General features: G+C 39.5%; 1 protein-coding gene across 2 annotated transcripts in view; it reads left to right on the top strand.

Annotated features, from left to right (window-relative positions):
- The first annotated feature begins 1095 nt into the window (after positions 1–1095).
- LOC134225762 (probable maleylacetoacetate isomerase 2) overlaps positions 1096–19577 on the top strand; it is a 165307-nt gene continuing 146825 nt past the window's right edge. Inside the window, exons 1-2 of one of the 2 annotated variants that reach the window (XM_062706124.1) lie at positions 1096–1479; positions 1928–2105. In XM_062706124.1, the coding sequence (XP_062562108.1) occupies positions 1456–1479; positions 1928–2105 (202 nt within the window). In that variant the 5' untranslated portion in view covers positions 1096–1455. Of the gene's footprint in view, positions 1480–1802; positions 2106–19577 lie in introns of those variants that run through there. The other variant, XM_062706117.1, reaches the window with a different exon arrangement.

Below are 19577 nucleotides of genomic sequence, written 5' to 3'. Positions count from 1 at the left end.
ATTTTGGTCAGCTAATGCGACCAACAGAAATAATAGATTTCGATCTATCTGGTAGTAACGTCAATTGAACGAATTATGTTGAATAAAGAGAGTATGAGGCGTTTCAAATTTCAAGGTCAAATACAGTTACGCCTATTTGAAAAAAGATCCTAGATTTCTTACAATAGACTTTAGTGTGCAAAAATCTAACAAATATACAATTTTTAATCATATTAAAAACTAAACATCGATCGATTTTTTTTATGTCCTCCTTTTTTAACCAAATGTCCTCCTTTTTTGCAACGATTCGGTGAATTGTCCTCCTTTGGAAAAATTTCATATGGTCACCCTACCCTTATATGACCGACAAGGTCCCCGTGGAAGTCGTTTCCCGGTGGCCAGTGTCTCCAGAACCAGCAAATCACCACATAGCCATAAAATTGACGAGTTTATCTTTCGAACGGTATATAAACTTTGCAATTCGGTTATAATTTGACTGTTTTATAAGCATTTACATTTCTGGGTCAATATGACCCCAATATCTTATTCGTAAGTTTTTTCTAATATCCGAAGAAGGTAAATGTATAACAAACATACATTTGAGTTTAATACCATGTCAACATTGTGTCCTATTGTTGTTTTTGTTAATTTATTGTTTAGATTCGTCTGCCTTATAAAGGGTTAAAGCTCTGGGGGCAGTATCTATCTTTGGCATAAAATGTCTACTAACTTTGTAAGGGATATACAATATTGAACGCCGAATTTCCAATTGGACACGACCATTCAGAACAGTCTTTAGTGTCGTCGCTCATGGTCTTCATATTATAAAACTAACCAATTTACTTCTTGCTGTGCTTCTTGGAAGACGCTAATTCCATCGGATTTCTCTTTTTTTCTCCAATGTTGCAATCTCTGTTTCAACAAGAAAAACCATTAGTCAAGTAATACCACAACTGTAATTTTAACCATGAGATACGAATACAACACATACAAATAACTCAATCCTGCATACCCCTCGACCAGTTGTTTACCTCATCAAGCGCATGCGCTCATATTACCAGTGCTGCCATCAATCCAGCTGCCGGTAGAAACCAAACGAAAGTGAAAGCGTAAACAAGCGCCAGCCAGTCACACGCGTATCTCCGACGGACGACCCTACACTTTTCCATCTCGCACGCTTTGCACGTCTAGTTCCCTCGTATATTTCACTTTGCTGTCTTCTGTGCCATCCGTACCATCATACCCGTCATCCCGACAATCTTGTTTCATTCATAATCCTAGTTTAACGTTTCCAGTCTCATTATTATTTGCCAATTAAAGTGTATTATCACCAAGTGCTTCCCGGTGGGTGACTCACATACTCAACGAGACAAAACGAATCACATCACAACAAACAACATCGGGACTCCATCTTTTCCTCTGTTCACGGTGGAACGATACGGCAGCAAAATTAATTACTCAAAGTTCCATAATGCGATGTCGCTTTCGGCGATGTCGAAGGTAGGTCCCACTTGAATCGACTTAATTACAACCGGTTTGTTTGTAAACAATCTTGACCTTGGCCGACTGTGCTTAAGCCGGTCTCCACTGCAGGTGGTTGGAGACTCTCCACAGTTTGGATTAAAATATGTTCCCTGCAAGTAGGCAACAACAGTAGCTCAATGCTTCCCGTGCGCCAACTAACACAGGGGAACGATGAGGCACAAAAACAAACAGGTTATCATGCCCAATCCAGACAAGTGGAACCTGTTCTTGCACCGTAACAATCGTATTTGAATAGTCATTTGATTACCCAAACGAAAAACGATAAACACGCGCAAGAACCGGCCCCACTTTACCATGTAGCATGTTGATAATTCAGTCCCGAGCTGAATTCTACCGCGTCAAGATGTCCCTCGCTAATAACGTTGTGTCCGATGTTTCTTCCCTGGCGGAAAATGCCGTACAGCCGATACTGTACTCGTATTGGCGCAGTTCCTGCTCGTGGCGGGTGCGGATAGCGCTGAACCTGAAGGAAATCCCGTACGACATAAAGCCGATCAGTCTGATCAAATCGGGCGGCGAGCAGCACTGCAACGAGTACCGGGAGGTCAATCCGATGGAACAGGTGCCATCGTTGCAGATCGGTAAGTGCTTTATTTTATACCTACCTATATTTTTAGCGTACATTTTTTTTAAATCGGGGATGAGGAGAATTGATGAACGACATTTACACGTGTACTTATATTTGCACAAAGATAACTCACAAATAAGATAAAATCATTTGTAAACCGCAATTAGTTTACAGCAAACCCTACCTACTTACCATACTTATACTACTATAAACCAAAAAATTATACCCAAATGCTAATGTAAAGGTTCTTGTTGACATTGTTACTGTTTTCTCGATACACATATTCACAGCATATGAATGGTATAATGCAAAAATTGTATTGAAAACAATCACTATTTTTCGGTAGGACTCGAAATTACCATACCAGTGCATTAGAGGAATGCCACTACAGCTACGAAAGAATTCAGAAGAACTTTAATTAAATCATAAGAATCGTACTTGGATAGCAAAAATTCAAAAAATGCAGGCGTTCAATCAATTTTACGTTAATAATACTTTAGATTTAACCAGGGTTTGAATTCAAAGGAGATTGAGAAAATCTCTCACTTATCATGTCTGTATACAGATACACTCTCGAGAGGTAGCATATTGTCAAATATACTATATTAACAATATGATTCACTCTCACGAAATTTTGGCGACACCGCATGTGGCGCCATCCGTGCCCAAAAGGATCGATACACGCTGAAACGAAACTACCCAAAATATGAGGATCGGTAAACACCAGAGGGGGGACAACGGATTTTTTTTCATATGGAGTTTGGCAAGTATGACAGTACCCTCTTTTTTGGCGCATAAATTTATACTCCAATGTCAAAATGCTCATATACCATTATAAATTGTGGTGGTATTTGTAAAAATTTGTATTGTTTACCGTTTTTACAAGAGAGAGTGGTGTCGGAAGCACATACTAAATTAAAGATCGCAACGAACAAAAATACACCAAACCCGTAAATATGTAGTGTTTTCACTTTATTCCTTACGCGAAATATGCAGATAAATAATTATGTTGGTAGAAGAAACTCTGTGGTGAGCAGAAACAGTTGTTTCTTGCATTATCCAAACTTTGTGCGTTTCAGAACATTCTCACTCACTGCAGTGTTTATTTTTCATAGACTACGGCTTGGTGTTAGTGCCGTCGGCATTCGCTCGATTGGTGGCAACAAAAATTTGACAGCTTAGCACCCGCCTGGTAAACACACACACTTCAAAATGTCATCACAACAAAAAATAGGGATGTCTTATGTTTTTTGCGCACATAATCGATTAAAGTTAATCGAATACCAACGGAAAATCAAATGTTGTAGCAAAATTGTGGTACACATTTTTTTTACTAATATGTATAACAAATTAGATGTTGCGCGTTGAACCGCCAGTGCACCATATCGATACACGGTGAAACATTTGGAAAGCTAAGAGGTTGCTGTTGAAGTTAATACTTAATATTCTGCATTCACATCTCGTTTTATACTCGCTCTCTGTTCTCACACTTTTTTGCCGGTTTTCATCTTACATTGGCCCAATTTTGCAGCTCGTTTGGCTGCCATATATTTTAATTTTTTGTTGTTTTAATTTTAAAAATATTTAGAGGCATCAAATAATACGGTTCTTTGGGAAATTTGACAATAAAAAAGTCAAAGAATTGACTCAGAAAAAAAACAAGGTTATACTCAAGGACGGAAATCTTCGTTTCACTATCAGTTGCATAGACGTTTTGATCAGACGCTCGACAATGCAGGCACGAATATCTCGCAGCATGCTGTCAAACTTCCATACCAAATTATCCACCCGATCCTTAACAGCCGATTGATAATCGAACGTAAAAAATGAATATGTACCGGGGTTGAAATGAATATTCGAAATTGCGGTTGATTTGCACCGATGAATGATTATTATTTTACTTTATATACTAAACAGATTCATATCTTTTAAGAATCTGACTTCAAAATGTTAAATCCATGCACTGCAGTATGAAATGATATTCATATTTTGAGATTTCAAATTGAATATCAATGTTCTAAACTGAAGATTGATTTTGACACCGCACAAAACAACGCTGACACCGAGATTCGACGCTTCCTACATACCGTCCTATTCATTCGCACATTCAAATTTGTGAAATACTGGCAACTAGGTTGTGTGTTGGATGTCAACTATTTGAGTGTAGTTAAAATGACTTTTTCTGTCCCTGGTTATACTTTTGGGAAGTATCAATTTGAAAAAGACATTTTTATATTATATCGTACAAGAGCTCATGCATTTTTACTATTTACATATATGGATTTTGCGAGCACTTAGTTCAGATTACGAGCTTGTGTCATGTCTTTGTATTTTCTTGCTGACATTTCACGTATCGAAAACATAATTTTCTAACTACTGACAAAGGTAGTGTTATCATGATAGCCGAATGACATTTTATCTGCACGGCTTATCATCCGTTTATCAACTCCCGATGAACATTTTGGTTAATTTAGTGACAAGCTAAGAAAATAATTATTTATTATTAATTTTTACTGAGAAAAAATGATATCACGCTCTGAAAATACTCAATAAATTTGAAACATTTTGAATCTATTTATTCATCTGTTTATTCACAAAATTATTTGAAATATCCCTTGTTTTTCTGATTGAATCATGGTAGGATATGAACACAAAATACAATAGCCGTGAAAACCCAACACAATCGCACTCAAATTTATTTAGAATGTGGCAGTAATCCAGCTGACAGTAGGACAGTAAAACCTGAATGAAAATTTTGAGTAAAGACGGGTTCATGAAACTAACGAGGCTAAATCTAAAACGCAATATGAAAATTCGGAAATTGGTTGACTGCAAACTAGCTATTCAGTTTGCAGTCAACCAAATTGATCACACGGTTTAAACAAGGACTATTTTGTCTCCCCCCCTCGGATTTTTTTTGCCAAAAAATAATATTTTCAGGAGGCAACAAAATAAAATTCGGATAACTTTGAGGTTTTTAAAACATTCTTTAGCAAATCCGAGGAGTTTTTTAATTTTTTTCAATTTAATATTATTTTTTTATTACCCCCCCCCCCCCTTGACCTTTCGGAGACCAGTAGGACAAAATGTTAATTAAATATTTGTAACGGCCTAATTTGTTCACCACGTCAAAATATAAAGCTATAACATCCTTTTGTTGTGGTATGCCATATTGTGGACCTGATCTCATTATCAATATGGCTATCTTATCTGCAAAAAAAACTGCACTTTATTATGCCATACAAGAGTTGAACAAAAAGGGGGGGGGGTGGAGGCAACACTTTATCAAAATTCAAATGACCATAACTCTGTGAAATATCAATAGATTTCTTTGGCTCTGCCAGGGTTCGAAAAGAAAACTCATCTTGTTTTGGAAAATTTATGTTCAAAGCACTGAATACCGGCAAGGATGTTATCGATCATTTTGTAATCTGCGTTCGATCACTTATTAGTTTTCAATCATCTAGTATAATTACTGCTACAAGAGCTATACTGCCGTAATCTGGAAAAGTGACTTAATAACCATTTTATAACAAGCATGTTTTCCATTTTTCTATTAAAGAGCTCGACGAATAGTACTCGTTTACACCATTTTAGGAAAATGGCGTATACGTCACTTTTTCAGATTACGGCAGTATAGATCCGTTATTAGTGAAATTAATTGAACGAGCTGTTAGGCAGAGTTGTAGATAAACCTTTGCTCTAGAAGTCCACCATACAACATATATTGATATTTAGCCTCTGGAATGAGTTATTGACAAACTACTAAATGATCCAAAACATATAACTAAATGATCGATAACATCCTTGGATACCGGAGAAGATCAAGATTTTTAGTCACATTCTTGTTGGATTCACTGCTAATTGATGATTGGGAAGCCGCTAGGCCTGTGACAAATTAATAGCGAAAAATCTTGCAAATCCGTTAAATCACTGCAGAGGATGCAGAGAAAAGCTTGGTTAATTTTTATTAGTTTTGCACTGAAAATTTAAGCATTAAAATTAAAGGCACTAGAAATATTAGTTCTGGAATCAATATTACGATAACATATATTGAGTATATTATTAAAATGAAACAAATTGAGCAAAAAATATTTGGTAGGTGAAGTTGCGAATACCTTCCTGCTTAACTAACATCAAATACATTTTTCGAGAAAAGTAAGAACTGTTGAGAACACCCGCATGTGATGCAAACTTTCTGGTGGTTTACTAAAAACTAAACATGGCTTTCCACGCATATATGCTAGCACCTGGATACTGGCAACTATGGATAAAAAATCTTGCGAAAAACTAGCTAATGCTTGCAATTATTTTCGACCCAAAAGAAATTGAATCAATATTTTCTAACGCACCGCAAGCATTTTCTTGTATGTGGAACAACTTCTATTGGAGCAGTCGGATCAAAATTTATTTTTCTGTATTATCAAAATAAGTGTAAAAGAAAAAAAATCGATCTGTTTATGATCGATTTATTCAAAAAAGTATGGACATCCCTGCACTGTCGTATGAAAACTTTTCAACAGTATGACTGTCACTGTAAATTGGCAGGAAGATTTGCTAGAATAAACAAGAAGAAAACACGTTTAGATTCCTCTTTGCTCGCTAGATGATGTTGTTATCACCGGCAAATGGTTCGCCATTTCGTTGTATGGAAAAGCTCGAAGTGAACCATATTGTTAATATAATATATTTGATATTGTGAACAGGGTTGCCACATATACAGATCATTCTGTATTTTACAGATTTTTTAGATAGAGCGGTGGCCAAGAATCTGTATATGCAGATATACAGATTTTTAGCAATATTACAGATTTTACAGATTTACAGTTCAGTACTGAAAATAATTATAAATGACTTTTTGCTATTAGTGAATACATATTTTCAATGAGATTTGAGGCTTGTTAATTATATTCTACTCCAATCTGATCTCATTATTCTCATGTTAACTAACAGGTTGACAATGGCAGGTTTTATTCTTCAATAACTGTTTATGCAGATCAACGATTCTATAACATGACCAAATTCAGACTGTATTTGAACACATGTGGTCTCAGAGTTAGCTCTAGCAGAAGAATCAAATCTAGTTATATCGAGAAATAATTATTTAGTATTTGTATATAGGGTATGGGAGGTATTTTGGACCACCAGTTCGACGGGTCATATTTTGGACCACTGAGTGCAAATTCCTCTTGGTGGTCCAAAATAAGAGCCCTCCTAAGGGTGGTCCAAAATACATCCTTTACCCTATGACTGCAATAGTTAAAAATGGACTCTTTCCAGCTTTCATTAAAAAAAATTCGAATCCCAATCCTAGAAAAAGCAAACATTGTTGATTGTATTTCTTTATTACCGATATGTCGAAATATTTTTTTAAAATGCAGAATATTGACTTGACGAACTTCCATTTTTGTTAAAATGATCAGCTGCATCTTTTTTTTTCAAAGCTAATATTGCTTAAAAAATATTTTGGTTGAGCTCTACTGGATACAGCTCCACAATACAGATTTTTTGATTTGAAATACAGATATAAAGATTTCCTGAAGTAAAAATACAGATTTAAATGTGGCAACCTTGATTGTGAAAGACGTTTTTCGGTAGCTGTTAGGATAATTAACTGATTCGGGGGGCTACAACCCATGATAAATTTCTTTTAATAAGCCCAATAATGGCGGGAGGCACAGGTTCTGATGATGCATTTCAACTCGTTTTACACAGCTGTGCGAAAAAAATATGGTCCCCAACATAAAATGGACGAAAACAAAGCGTTTTATCAAACCCCGTCGGTGGGGGCCGCCTATCCGAATAAGTTTTTTTTCGAACTTGTATACAAGTGCGATAGTTTTGTTTTCATGGCTTGTTATGATTCGAAGAGGTTTTTGCTTGTCTCTTATCGTTGTTCGTTATCTATTGAGAGCGATTTCTGCAATCCCTGGATTTAAGGCTCAAATATTGCCCTCCTCTCGCTTCCAAATCCACTTTATATAAAACATGCTTCATGCCTGCCGTATCCGTAATGGAAACATTTCCTTAACATTGCTCAATAATATGTTTTCAAGTTGACGTTAAAGAAGCCAACTTTTGAAACATATTCAGATGCTTTTCCAACTGTTTCAACCAACAAAACAAAGTGCGATGATTATATGCACGCACAATTTTCACTCATTGTGAGAGTTTGCCAAGGCGTCGCATCGCCGTGATGTGTGAAAATATCCACCCGATGTGTACTTGACTTTAATGCTACGTTTAGACAAGGCAAGTGAATTGAGCAAGTCGCTTGAATTGACCGCGAACTGAACGTGTAAACACCTTAATTCAATTCAATTGAACGAAAAGAAAGTTGAACATGTTCAACTTTTGGCAAGTCAATTGAATTCAATTGAGTTGTTCAACTCACTTGCCCTGTCAAAACGTAGCATAAGCGTGTTAGCATGAACGCATGGGAAAAGTTTCTTTGCAGCGCCAACATTTCTCGCTTACCTTTTCAAAAGGATCTAAGTAACTTTTTTTTCATGAATTAATTTGAATACTGCTTTCATGTTGTTCTGTTGATTGTGCTATTCAAATTATTTCATGAAAAAATGTTAGTTAGGTCCTTTTGAAAAGATAAGCGAGATTTTATCTTTCATGTGGTTTGTGATGATCAACATATCGGGATATTGAAAGTATTCGTCGTACGCTAGCCGTAGTTGCGCATAGAGACGCTGGTGTGCATCATGAAATTCATCGAAAACGTCTCGATATTTCGCAAGAGCGCACTACTACGCGGATAAAATCACCAACAAGGATGACGTTTGCGGTGGCCGCTTGCTGTGAAGTACCAAAGGGAGCGTAAACGTTGCAGATGGTCGTGTGCAGTGTCTTGCAGTGGATTCAGCCAGCTGGCCAGACTCTTCTCCACGCGAGTGGCCTGGGTATGCTCCTTCACACCAATAGCTGTGCCTCTCCTCGTAACGAAAACGACAAAGCCAGGCAAGGAAAGCTGGTCGTTCTCGACTTTTTGCAGACATATGATATCGAGGCTTTGGCTACTGATGAAGGTTTGGAGCGCGTTGAGTTTCGTGGGCTTCGTGATGGTTCTAATGTTTATCGAAGCAATATTGTATGACGTGAGAGCCATTCATGATTTATGGAAGAGAATCCACATCCTACACGTCGTCACATCGCTGCTTTTTACCGGGCGGATGACCTCGGCTTCGACCACTTCACGTCATTGAAGAGTCATTAGTATCGTTGAACTCAGCGAGCGCATCGCGTTTGCCGACTTTTTAAAGATGTCGACCAATACCACCTTAGCGGTCTGTGGATGTGTGCATAACGCCAACGACGATGAACTGTGCGCGGTTTGCGTTTGGTTTGCGACTGTGTCACTTGTGTCAGCTCGGGGAAGGCCTCCAGGGATGCTGGCGGTGTGGAGCGACAAAACGCTGACTGACAGGTTTAGTGCTAGTGAATTTCACGCCATTTGCTTTCTTCGGTGGTTGTCGTGGCCCAGTTTGCTTCGCCATTAGGCTTTCAGCGATCGTGTACGTACACGCACGTTTCACTCACACTTTTACTCGGTTTGTTTGCAACCACGAGCAGCTGTCACGGCAAAATCAAATGGGATTGTTTGCAACCACGAACCTGCGTTCGTGTTGGTGAGAAATGTCGGCGAGACCCTAATGTACGCGTAACTATTCTAAACAGGCGGGTGCTAAGCTGTCAAATTTTTGTTGCCACCAATCGAGCGAATGCCGACGGCACTAACACCAAGCCGTAGTCTATGAAAAATAAACACTGCAGTGAGTGAGAATGTTCTGAAACGCACAAAGTTTGGATAATGCAAGAAACAACTGTTTCTGCTCACCACAGAGTTTCTTCTACCAACATAATTATTTATCTGCATATTTCGCGTAAGGAATAAAGTGAAAACACTACATATTTACGGGTTTGGTGTATTTTTGTTCGTTGCGATCTTTAATTTAGTATGTGCTTCCGACACCACTCTCTCTTGTAAAAACGGTAAACAATACAAATTTTTACAAATACCACCACAATTTATAATGGTATATGAGCATTTTGACATTGGAGTATAAATTTATGCGCCAAAAAAGAGGGTACTGTCATACTTGCCAAACTCCATATGAAAAAAAATCCGTTGTCCCCCCTCTGATTCTAAACTTGGGAGGGAGATTCAGATTAAAAATCGTTTGTCGGATGAACTCAGATGTTCAAAATATTTTAGAGTGGTGTGAACAGAATGGACTGATTCTTAACGTGAAAAAAAACACAGACTATAATTTTTCACACTAAACGTGCAACCTTACCTTTTGTTCCTCTAATTAAAGTTGGAAACGATTTCATCACGTATTCTAATGTGGTTAAAAATCTTGGCATTCTTATGGATTCAAATTTAAATTGGACAAACCAGACAAACGTTGTTTCCAGTAAAGTCTACAACGCCTTGCACTCCCTACTTTTGCTGCGGCATTGTACTCCTCAACACAGTGTAGACAGCCCAGAGCCAAAGTTTGCAATAATAAAGTTGCGTAAAGAGGATCTGCTGATACTGATTCTGAATTATGCTCGTCACTTGTGTTATTATTTTTGAGGCTCGAATTTTTGTTCAACGTTTCAAGTAACTTAATTTCATGCGTGTTTTTAATTGGTAAATATCCCTTGAGCAATACAGACACTTCCTGAATCAAACGGCCTCAATGTAGGCACGCTTACCTCTAATAACTTGCAGACAGGTAATTCTCTCACTTAAAGTAGGAAAACCACAATTTTACAACAGCACACCGAATAACCTATCTCTTCCCACTCTTTCTATCACTTCCGTCCTTTCTCTTCTCCACTTCCTTATCTACAAATCTGACCTTTTTCTTCGGGGCCCTTCCTCCCATCCACTTCCTGATTCCTCTCCTTCAATGGCGGCTTGTCCCGCAATGGCGTCTCACTGTCTTCTTGGGTATCCGTCGTAGCTTTCGGGTCGAAAACGCGCACTCTACTCTCGACCTGGCAATATGGCGACGGATACGGCTACGATGCCGATTTTAGTCGAGGACGGTGCACGACGGGTCACGTAGGGCCTCGAATTTCGAAACGGCTTACTTCGGGATGTGCGTTCCAAAACACGTTGAGGTTCTGATGATTGGAGGAATATTGTGATCAGGTTTTGCCACTACGAGGTCACTACTGGTTACCTGCTGTTGAGACCCGACTTCTATTCCACTGTCCACTCACTCTTTCGATATATAAAACTTTGGGAATGCTAGCTCTTGATGTTCAACTCAAACTGTCTTGCTCGACAACTTTTCCGTTAGTGAAGAGTTCTGTGGACGACAGGGAGGCGATTTGGCATGCATTGAGGTTTATGAACTCGTCCCTTAATCAGTGACATCTCTTTCAACCCAATGGCCACACTACACACTTAAAATTCGAAATTTTACGATTGCCGAGAATCCAACAGCCGGGATCTCGGAAATAATTTCGACGAATCTCGGTAAAACTTTTACCGAGATTTCGGTAAACTTTACCGAGTCATCGGTAATCATCAAAAGTCAACTTTGCCGAAATTCGGCAAAATTATGACCAAATTTTGGTAAAAGAATCGCCGAATTTCGGTAAAAAAAATTCCAAGATCTCGGCGAAAATTTTGCTGAGGTCGGCAAACTAATTTAAGTGTGTACGCCACCATGGGCGTAGCCAGGATTTCGATTAGGGGGGGGGGGCAAATTTTTTAGGTCTTCTGAATCGTAGTTTTATAGTAGTTTTATAAAAACACATGAATATTAGTGCTTGGTACTTTTTCCTTGGAGCTTAGACCAAACACTTTGAAACCAAATCCACAACCACCTGTAAAGGCTGAATCTCAACAGCGCATTGCGCGTCAGCGTTGAAGTCAGCGTTTTGTACTAAAACGTAATGCCAATAAACGTGACGCATTCACGCCCGGATTCTTCAGGAATGCCTCCAGCAATTTCTTCGGCAATGTCTTCAGGAATTCCACCATCAATTTCGCCGGGAATCGACCGAAAATTCCACAATTATTTACTCCAAGAAATCCTCCACGAATTATTTTATAAGTTCTGCAGGGAATTCTTCAGAATTCTTTCGTGCTGTTTCTCATAAAAAAAATCTGAAAAAATGCACCGTGGAATTCCTAAGAATATTCCGTGGAAATTCCGCAGAATTGCCAATAAACATTCCTGAGAATTTCGCGAAAAATCTTCGAACTTCCTGTGTAAATTCCATAATTTTTTCCGTGAAAGTTTCGAATAATTTCTTGTGAAAATTTCAAAGAATTTCTCCAGGAATTCCACGGAAAATGTATACAGAAATTATACCGAAAATAAAATCAACAATAGAATTTTTGGAGGAGTTCCTAGATTAATTCCCAAAGAAATCCAGAAAGAATTCCGGTGGAAACTTCAAGATTTCCACTGGACATCCTGCAGGAGTTTCTTCGAAAATTCCTCCGGGAGTTCCTCCGGGAATTCTTCCAGGAGTTCAACCGGCAGATCCTCCAAGAGTTCCTCCAGGATTTCCTCCGAGAATTATTCCGGTAGTTCTATCGGCAGTTCCTACGGGGGCTCTCTGAAAATTCTTCCGGGAATTTCTCCAGAATTTCCTCCGGGAATTATACAGAAATTCCTCCAGAAGCTCCTCCAAGAATTTCTCTGGGAGCTCTTCAAGGAATTCTCCGGGAGGTCCTCTGATGATGATGATGGTCCTGCTGCATACCCCTACAAAGGTTTCAGCTAGATGAGATTTGTCTATAAGACGAATTCTCCAAGATTTTTTCCGAGAAGTCTTCTGGTAGATTCACTGGCAGTTCCTCCGGAGGTTCATTTAAAAATTCTCCCGGGAGTTTCTTCAGAAATTCCTCCGGGTGTTCCACGAGTAGCTCTTCCAGGAGATCATTCAGGCTTTTTTCAGGAAATCATTTAGGCTTTCTTCTGAAAATCAGCTGGAAATTCCTGCCGAAGTTTTTCTGATAGTTTTTCTGGGAGTTCCTCCGGGAGGTCCTCTAGGAATTCTTCTAGGAGTTTCTCCTGAAATTCTTCCGGGAGTTCTTACGGGAGGTCCTCCGGCAGTTCCTACGTGAACTCCTCCGGGAGATCCACTAGCAGTTTTTATGAGCATTTCTCCGGGAGTTTCACCGGCAGTTCCTTTGAGAAGGAACTCCCGGAGTAATTTCCGGAGGAACTCCCAGAGGAATTTCTGTAGGAATTAGAAAGTAGGAATCTGTAGAAATTCTGTAGGAATTTCTGTAGGAATCAGAAAGTATCAGAGGAATTTTCGGAAGAACTGCTAGAGGAACTTAAAGATGAATTTATTGAAGAACTACAGGAAGAATTTTCGGAGGAAATCCTGGAGGAACTCTCGTAAGAACTTCTGGATGAATTCCAGGACAAACTCCTGGAAGAATTCTTGAAGGACCTCCCGGAGGAGCTCCAAGAGAAATTTTCCGAGGAACTTCTGAAGGAATTTGTAGATAAATTCCCAAAGAAAGCCTTAATGACTCCTGAAAGAAAGTCTGAATGAATTTCCGGAGGAACTACTCGTGGAACTCCCGGAGAAATTTTCAGTGGAACAGCCGATGGAATACCCGGAGTTGAATTTCTAGAGGAACTTCCGAAATCCCATTTTCCTTGAAATTCCTGCCAAATATCCTCAAAGAATCCCCTGTGAAGTTCCTGGAGAGATTACTAGAGGAACTTTTGGAAAAACTCCTGGGGGAGCTTCCGGAGGAACTTCCACAAGCACTTCCAGAGGAATTCTCACAAGGTAGTACTGAAATAATTATTGGAGAAGTTCATGAAGGAATTTCTGGAGAAATATCAGAGGAGGAATTAATGCAGAAATTACCAGATGAAATCCAGAAAGTATTCCCAGATGAGTTGCTGTTCTTTGTTTGTTCTGAAGAAATTCCTGTAAGAACTCTTGGAAGATATCCTGGAGGAACTCTAACATTAATTTCCGAATGAAATTCTGGAGTAAATTCAAAGTGAAGTCCGGAAAGAATTTTAGGACAATTTCGCGGAAAAAATCCCGGAGAAATTCCTGAAGTAAGAGAAGAATTTCCGGGGAAATACTTAGACGAATTCTTGGAGAATTTCCTGAAGAAATTTCTAGATGAATTCTTGAAGGATATTCTGAAATAATTGAATTGAATTTTTAGATGTATTCCCGGAAAAAGTTCTGGAAGCTATCCCGGAGGAATTTCAGGAAGAGTTCCTGGAGGAATGCCCGGAGCAGTTTCTTATAGATTAGAAGATGAAATTATGGAGCGAAATCGGAGGATTTCTGTCATAAATTACTGAAGAAACTTCTAGTGGAATTTTGGGAGGAAATTCCGTATGTATTCTTGGAGGAACTCTAGAATGCATTCCTGAAGGAAGTGTTGCAGATTTTCCTGGAAGAATAGCCGAAGAAATGTCTAGATGTAAAACTTGAAGGGAAGAAAATAAATCTTCAAGAAACTTCCACAAAAAAAAATAGTTGGGGGTTTCTAGGTAAGGAGAAATTACATACAGGAGAAGGATTTTAAAACGATTTTCAGAGGAATTTGTGGATAACTTTCCGGAGGAATTTAGAAGTTCCCAGGGGAGCTTCTAGAAGGATTTCTAGTAGAATTCTTGAGCCCGAAATGTTTCGAGTTGTTTTGAAATTTCATATAGTATGGATCCTGGATACCCTTATAAGTTTTTTTGGGAATCTTTTGAATTTCAAAAACCTTTTTCTGAATATGATTGGATCGTAAAGTGCATATGTTTAAGCGAATTCATTTCAGTACCCGTTCAATCTTTCCAACATTTAGGGGGGGCGACGCCCCCCCCCCCTGCCCCCCTCTGACTACGCCCATGAGTCGCCACCCCTTCATGGCCGTCCGAAGGGCTTTTAATCGGTCCTTTGGTGGTGCGACACTGTACTTCAATGATTGGTTGGCCACCATCACTCTGGAGCTCAATTTAAGACCTTGGGGCTGACTTGGAAAAACCTACACTGAGACACGATTATTACCTGCACGGATTTCTCGGTAACACTCTCAACATAACATACCTAACACTTACAAGCTAGTGTTCGCTTCTAAAGCTTTTCAAACCTATACCAAAGTTATCTACAAACTGCAAGCAAGTGAGTTTTTTTATGTTACTTCATTGGGAAGTGTGTTGGAGTCTTTTTAGCTGTTTTTTTTAATTCATGCATTTTATGTTTTGCGTTTCAATTCGCCATAATAATTAGCAGGCGATAACAATACTTCCACACTGCCAACAAGTAATAATTATTGTCAATATAGGGAAGGGCCATTTGGCAGAAATCCGTTTGGCCGGAAACCACTACGCCGAAGGTTGTTTGGTCGAATATATCATTTAGCCGAACAGATCATTAAGCCGAAAGTAGTAGTAGTAAAATTCTTCTTTATTTAAACATTTTTTGTTCTACAATTATTTTTAAACATGTACAGTGATCGACCGGCTTGGCCCTCCAACTTCAATTTTAATTATTATTATTATTATTTTTATGTTGTTACTTAATTTTTAAAATATAATGTATCATGACGGCCTTCAGGAGGCGCTAGTGTGTTTTTAAAATTTGATAACCTAACTACTATGTACACTAATATTTACAATAAAAATTTGATAACCTAGATTGGAACTAGCGCCCTAATTGGAGCCTGATCCGAATGCAAGCAACGGACCCTAACAGGGATTGAATCCTAAAGAGAAAGAACAAGTCTATCACTTATCATCTCTGTATTCATACACGATATGTAGCATACCGCGAGAGACTTTTTTCGCAAGCTGTCATGATAGCGAACTGATTCGGGATGCTATATCCCATTATAAATTTTTTTGGGGTATTTGGAGAGGGCGAAAATGATGACCTGGGTCTTCGCCGCGTTGATACAGATCTTCCAGCTGGTGAGGTACTCTGTCAGGGCATCCAGGCCTCGTTGGACTTTTGCCACTAGCGCTCTGATCACTCTACCGTTGTAGACGATGGAGGTGTCATCTGCGAACAGAGACAGAATGCCGCCTTCTGGAGGTTCTGGCATGTCGGAGCCGACTCGGAGGTGAACAGATTGAAAAGCAGGGCCCGAGGATACTGCCCTGGGGGACGCCTGCGACAATGTTGTGCGCATTGGAATTCGCTCTGCTGATTGAGACCCGGAATGTCCTTGCCGACAGGTAATTGTTGATGATTTTCACCAGGTAGCTGTGAAGATTGTAGCGTTGTAGTTTGTACACCAGGCCATCATGCCATACATTGTCAAATGCCTTCTCGACATCGAGTAAGGCCATGGCGGATGTTTTTGAGACAAACTTGTTTCGTCTGAGGACGTTGGTAACTCGAGTCAGTTGGTGTACAGTTGACCAACCACGTCGGAAACCAAACTGTTCCTCGAGCAAGATGTTGAGATTTTCGGCAGACTCAACTAACCGGTGATGAATAGCTTTTTCGAATAGCTTGGATAACCCTGAGAGAAGGCTGATGGAACGATAACTTCTGGGGGAGGAAGAATCCTTCCCAGGCTTCCGGATGGGGATGACTTTCGCTGACTTCCAGGACGATGGGAAGTAGCTGAGCCGGAGACACTGATATTAAAGATGGGGTGCTCAAAGAACGGAGCACTCATGTGTTTGAGCTCGAGATTCAGGAAGCTATCGAAGCCTGGGGCCTTCATGTTCTTCGATGATTTGATATAGGCCATCAATTCGCCAGCTGAGTCAATTCGCCAGCCGAAAGTTATTTGGCCGAAGTGGTCATATAGCCGAATAGGTCATTTGGCCGAATAGGTTATTTGGCCGAATGTGTCATTTAGCATCTCACATTTCACTTCTCACTGTAAAAAGTGAGAAATAAAAAGTTAGAAGTGATGAGTGAGAAGAGAGGCGTCTCCCTTTTAACTTTGCACAGTGAGAAGTGATAAGTGAGAAATTAAGGGTAAAAAGTAAAAAGTGAGAAGCACGAAGAGAGTAGTGATACGTCTCACATCTTACTTCGTCTTAGGAGGGCCCCGGCATAACATACCATAACATTTTTATTTGATAATAATAATAACTTCAATATTTTTATTTCTTTGACTAATTTCAAGTCTGCTTTCTGAAAGCCTAATCAAATTCGTCGCTTCTATAGTAAAAACCAAAATCTAAAAGGTGCTGAAATATGATTTTTGACAGATAATTGACCCAATTTTGTCACTCCCCGATTTTGTCTACCCCCGATTTTATCACGTTTTCGACACGATTTTGGGTGAGCACCAATATGGGATCTTTGCCAAAGTTGACCCTAATTAAGTGAAATAATCGACTGCGACAATAAAATGAGTTAATTTGTTTATTGGGAAAGATTTAAAACAGACAAATGTTGGCTTAGAACTTGTACAAAATCGTATGAGTTCATTTAAGAAAAAAATATCAGCAAAAGGTATTATCGAATTAAAGTGAAATAGTTATGCATATGGACGATAACAGCTTTTCTGGGAAGCTTACCAGACTGAACAAAGCAACGGTGGATGGTGTCCAAAACTGTGTGAAGATTTCGGGCGAACACTCCAGTTAGTTCGAATCGCACCGGGGACTAAGACAAGGTGATGGACTTTCGTGCCCGTTGTTCAACATAGCGCTAGAAGGTGTCATGCGCAAAGGTGGGTACAACAGCCGAGATACTGAGATACTAATTGTTGTGGAATAAGTTCCTTCGGCGGAAGACACCGTGCGTACACCCTTCATTGAACTGCAAATGCTCGCAATGTCCTTAGCTCCGCCTTTTGAGCACTGACTAAAGAAAAACTTTGTCTTAGTTCACCTTTGTTTTAAGTGGATTTAGTTTGAAGTGAGCTTAGTCATTAAAAAAATTAAATCGAAAAGTAAGTATAGTAAGCATAGTAAACATAGTAAACATTCCCCGAAGCCAATTGCGTTTCATCTCACCTTCAAAGTCACAATTTCACTTTCAATCTGTGCTGGGATTGCATCATAAATACCAGAAAAGCTCAAAGGATTATGAAAGAATTTCAACTAAATAATATTGCAATCATTGGATTGTGAGCCTGAATGGAAGTACGGTCGGTAAACCCGGTTGTGCCTCCCAGTTTTGTTTTTCTACTCTAACCTGTGATCTTATCAAAGCGAAAGCATGTACGACATCACTGCGATAACCGCAAAACATCGCTACGTCTGCCATCAATTATCAACAAAAGGTAGGAGCTTAACCCCGATGCAATAAAAAATGTATCCAGATTTATCCATCTATCTTCACAGCCTGCCTGTCTTGCAAATGGTTATAATACAAACCCTTTATGAGTCAATTTTTTGTCATACCGTTGAATCGAGTCATAATGACTCCCTGGTGTTTGTATAAATAAATCGTTTTAAGATTGAAAATATAGCTTTTCTGTTCAACGTGGTGTTGTACGAGAAAGGTCAAAACCAATGAAAAAGGAAGTCTCATCTGCTAATGCACCCTTGCATTCCAAGATAGATCCGCTCAAGGTTCAACACCTTATTGAGCAGTGATTTGTGGTGTCACTGGCATGACCGCCGTGATGCGATAAGAATCAGTCGATATTAGACGAGGTCTATTCCGGGCTCTCCGATAAAAAAGAGGTCAGTTCTGTGCAAAACTGCGAACCGTTCAGGTGGGCTGACTCTGTTGACGTACACAACATATGCAGTCGCGTGCAAGTTGATCGAAAGATTTGTCGTCATGAAATTCCCTCTATTGGTGGTCGCATTCTGTGCAGTGGCTTGGGGTTCCTTGCTCGTGCAACAGCAGGAACAGCTGAGCGTTCTGAGTCGAACGATGCTAACTACTGCCAAGGAGATGCAGGCAACTCAACAAGAAGTGCTGGAAACTTTGAACGCAGATTTGGTGCGGGTATTTGTGGACTCCAATGTGCAGATGGCGGAGATCCACAGAGAGACAGGAGAGTTCATCGAGCAGTACAATATGACGGATGAGTATTGTATCGAGATTGTGGGGTACATGTACTGGGCACGAGCTGAAGAAGTAGTGGAAGCGGTACAATTATGCGCGGATGAAGTGATCAGAGGAATCGAAGGAGCTTGGTTGGAGGATGTTCTTGGGCAGGTCAGGGTGAAAAGTACGGAAGTGATGATGTTGGTTTTGAGGCAACTGTCAAAGCAAGGAGACTCGAGAGAAGTAGAGAAAACTGTTGGGCAAGAAGTGACCCGCATCGAGATGGAGTGGTCAGAAATGATCGAAGTTTTGAACAAGAGTGTAGAAGGATTGGTGCAATTCAGGCAAAACGTGGTCCAGCAAACGCAAAATTGTACTAACGAGGCTGTCGAGCAGTACGACTTTCACATGGGTTTCCTGCGATATTATATGAACAAGAACGAACACTGTAGAAGATGAATAAAGGAGCGAGTTATTCGAATCTGATTTATTGATTGTACGAGAAATTATGCTTCCGGAGATTCTATGTTAGTGAGACAAGTCTCCAAATCATTCTTAACGTTCTGGATCCAGT

Source organism: Armigeres subalbatus, chromosome 1 (assembly GCF_024139115.2).
Source record: "Armigeres subalbatus isolate Guangzhou_Male chromosome 1, GZ_Asu_2, whole genome shotgun sequence".
Taxonomy (NCBI): Eukaryota; Metazoa; Arthropoda; class Insecta; order Diptera; family Culicidae; genus Armigeres; species Armigeres subalbatus.
This window is presented reverse-complemented; position numbering and strand designations above follow the sequence as displayed.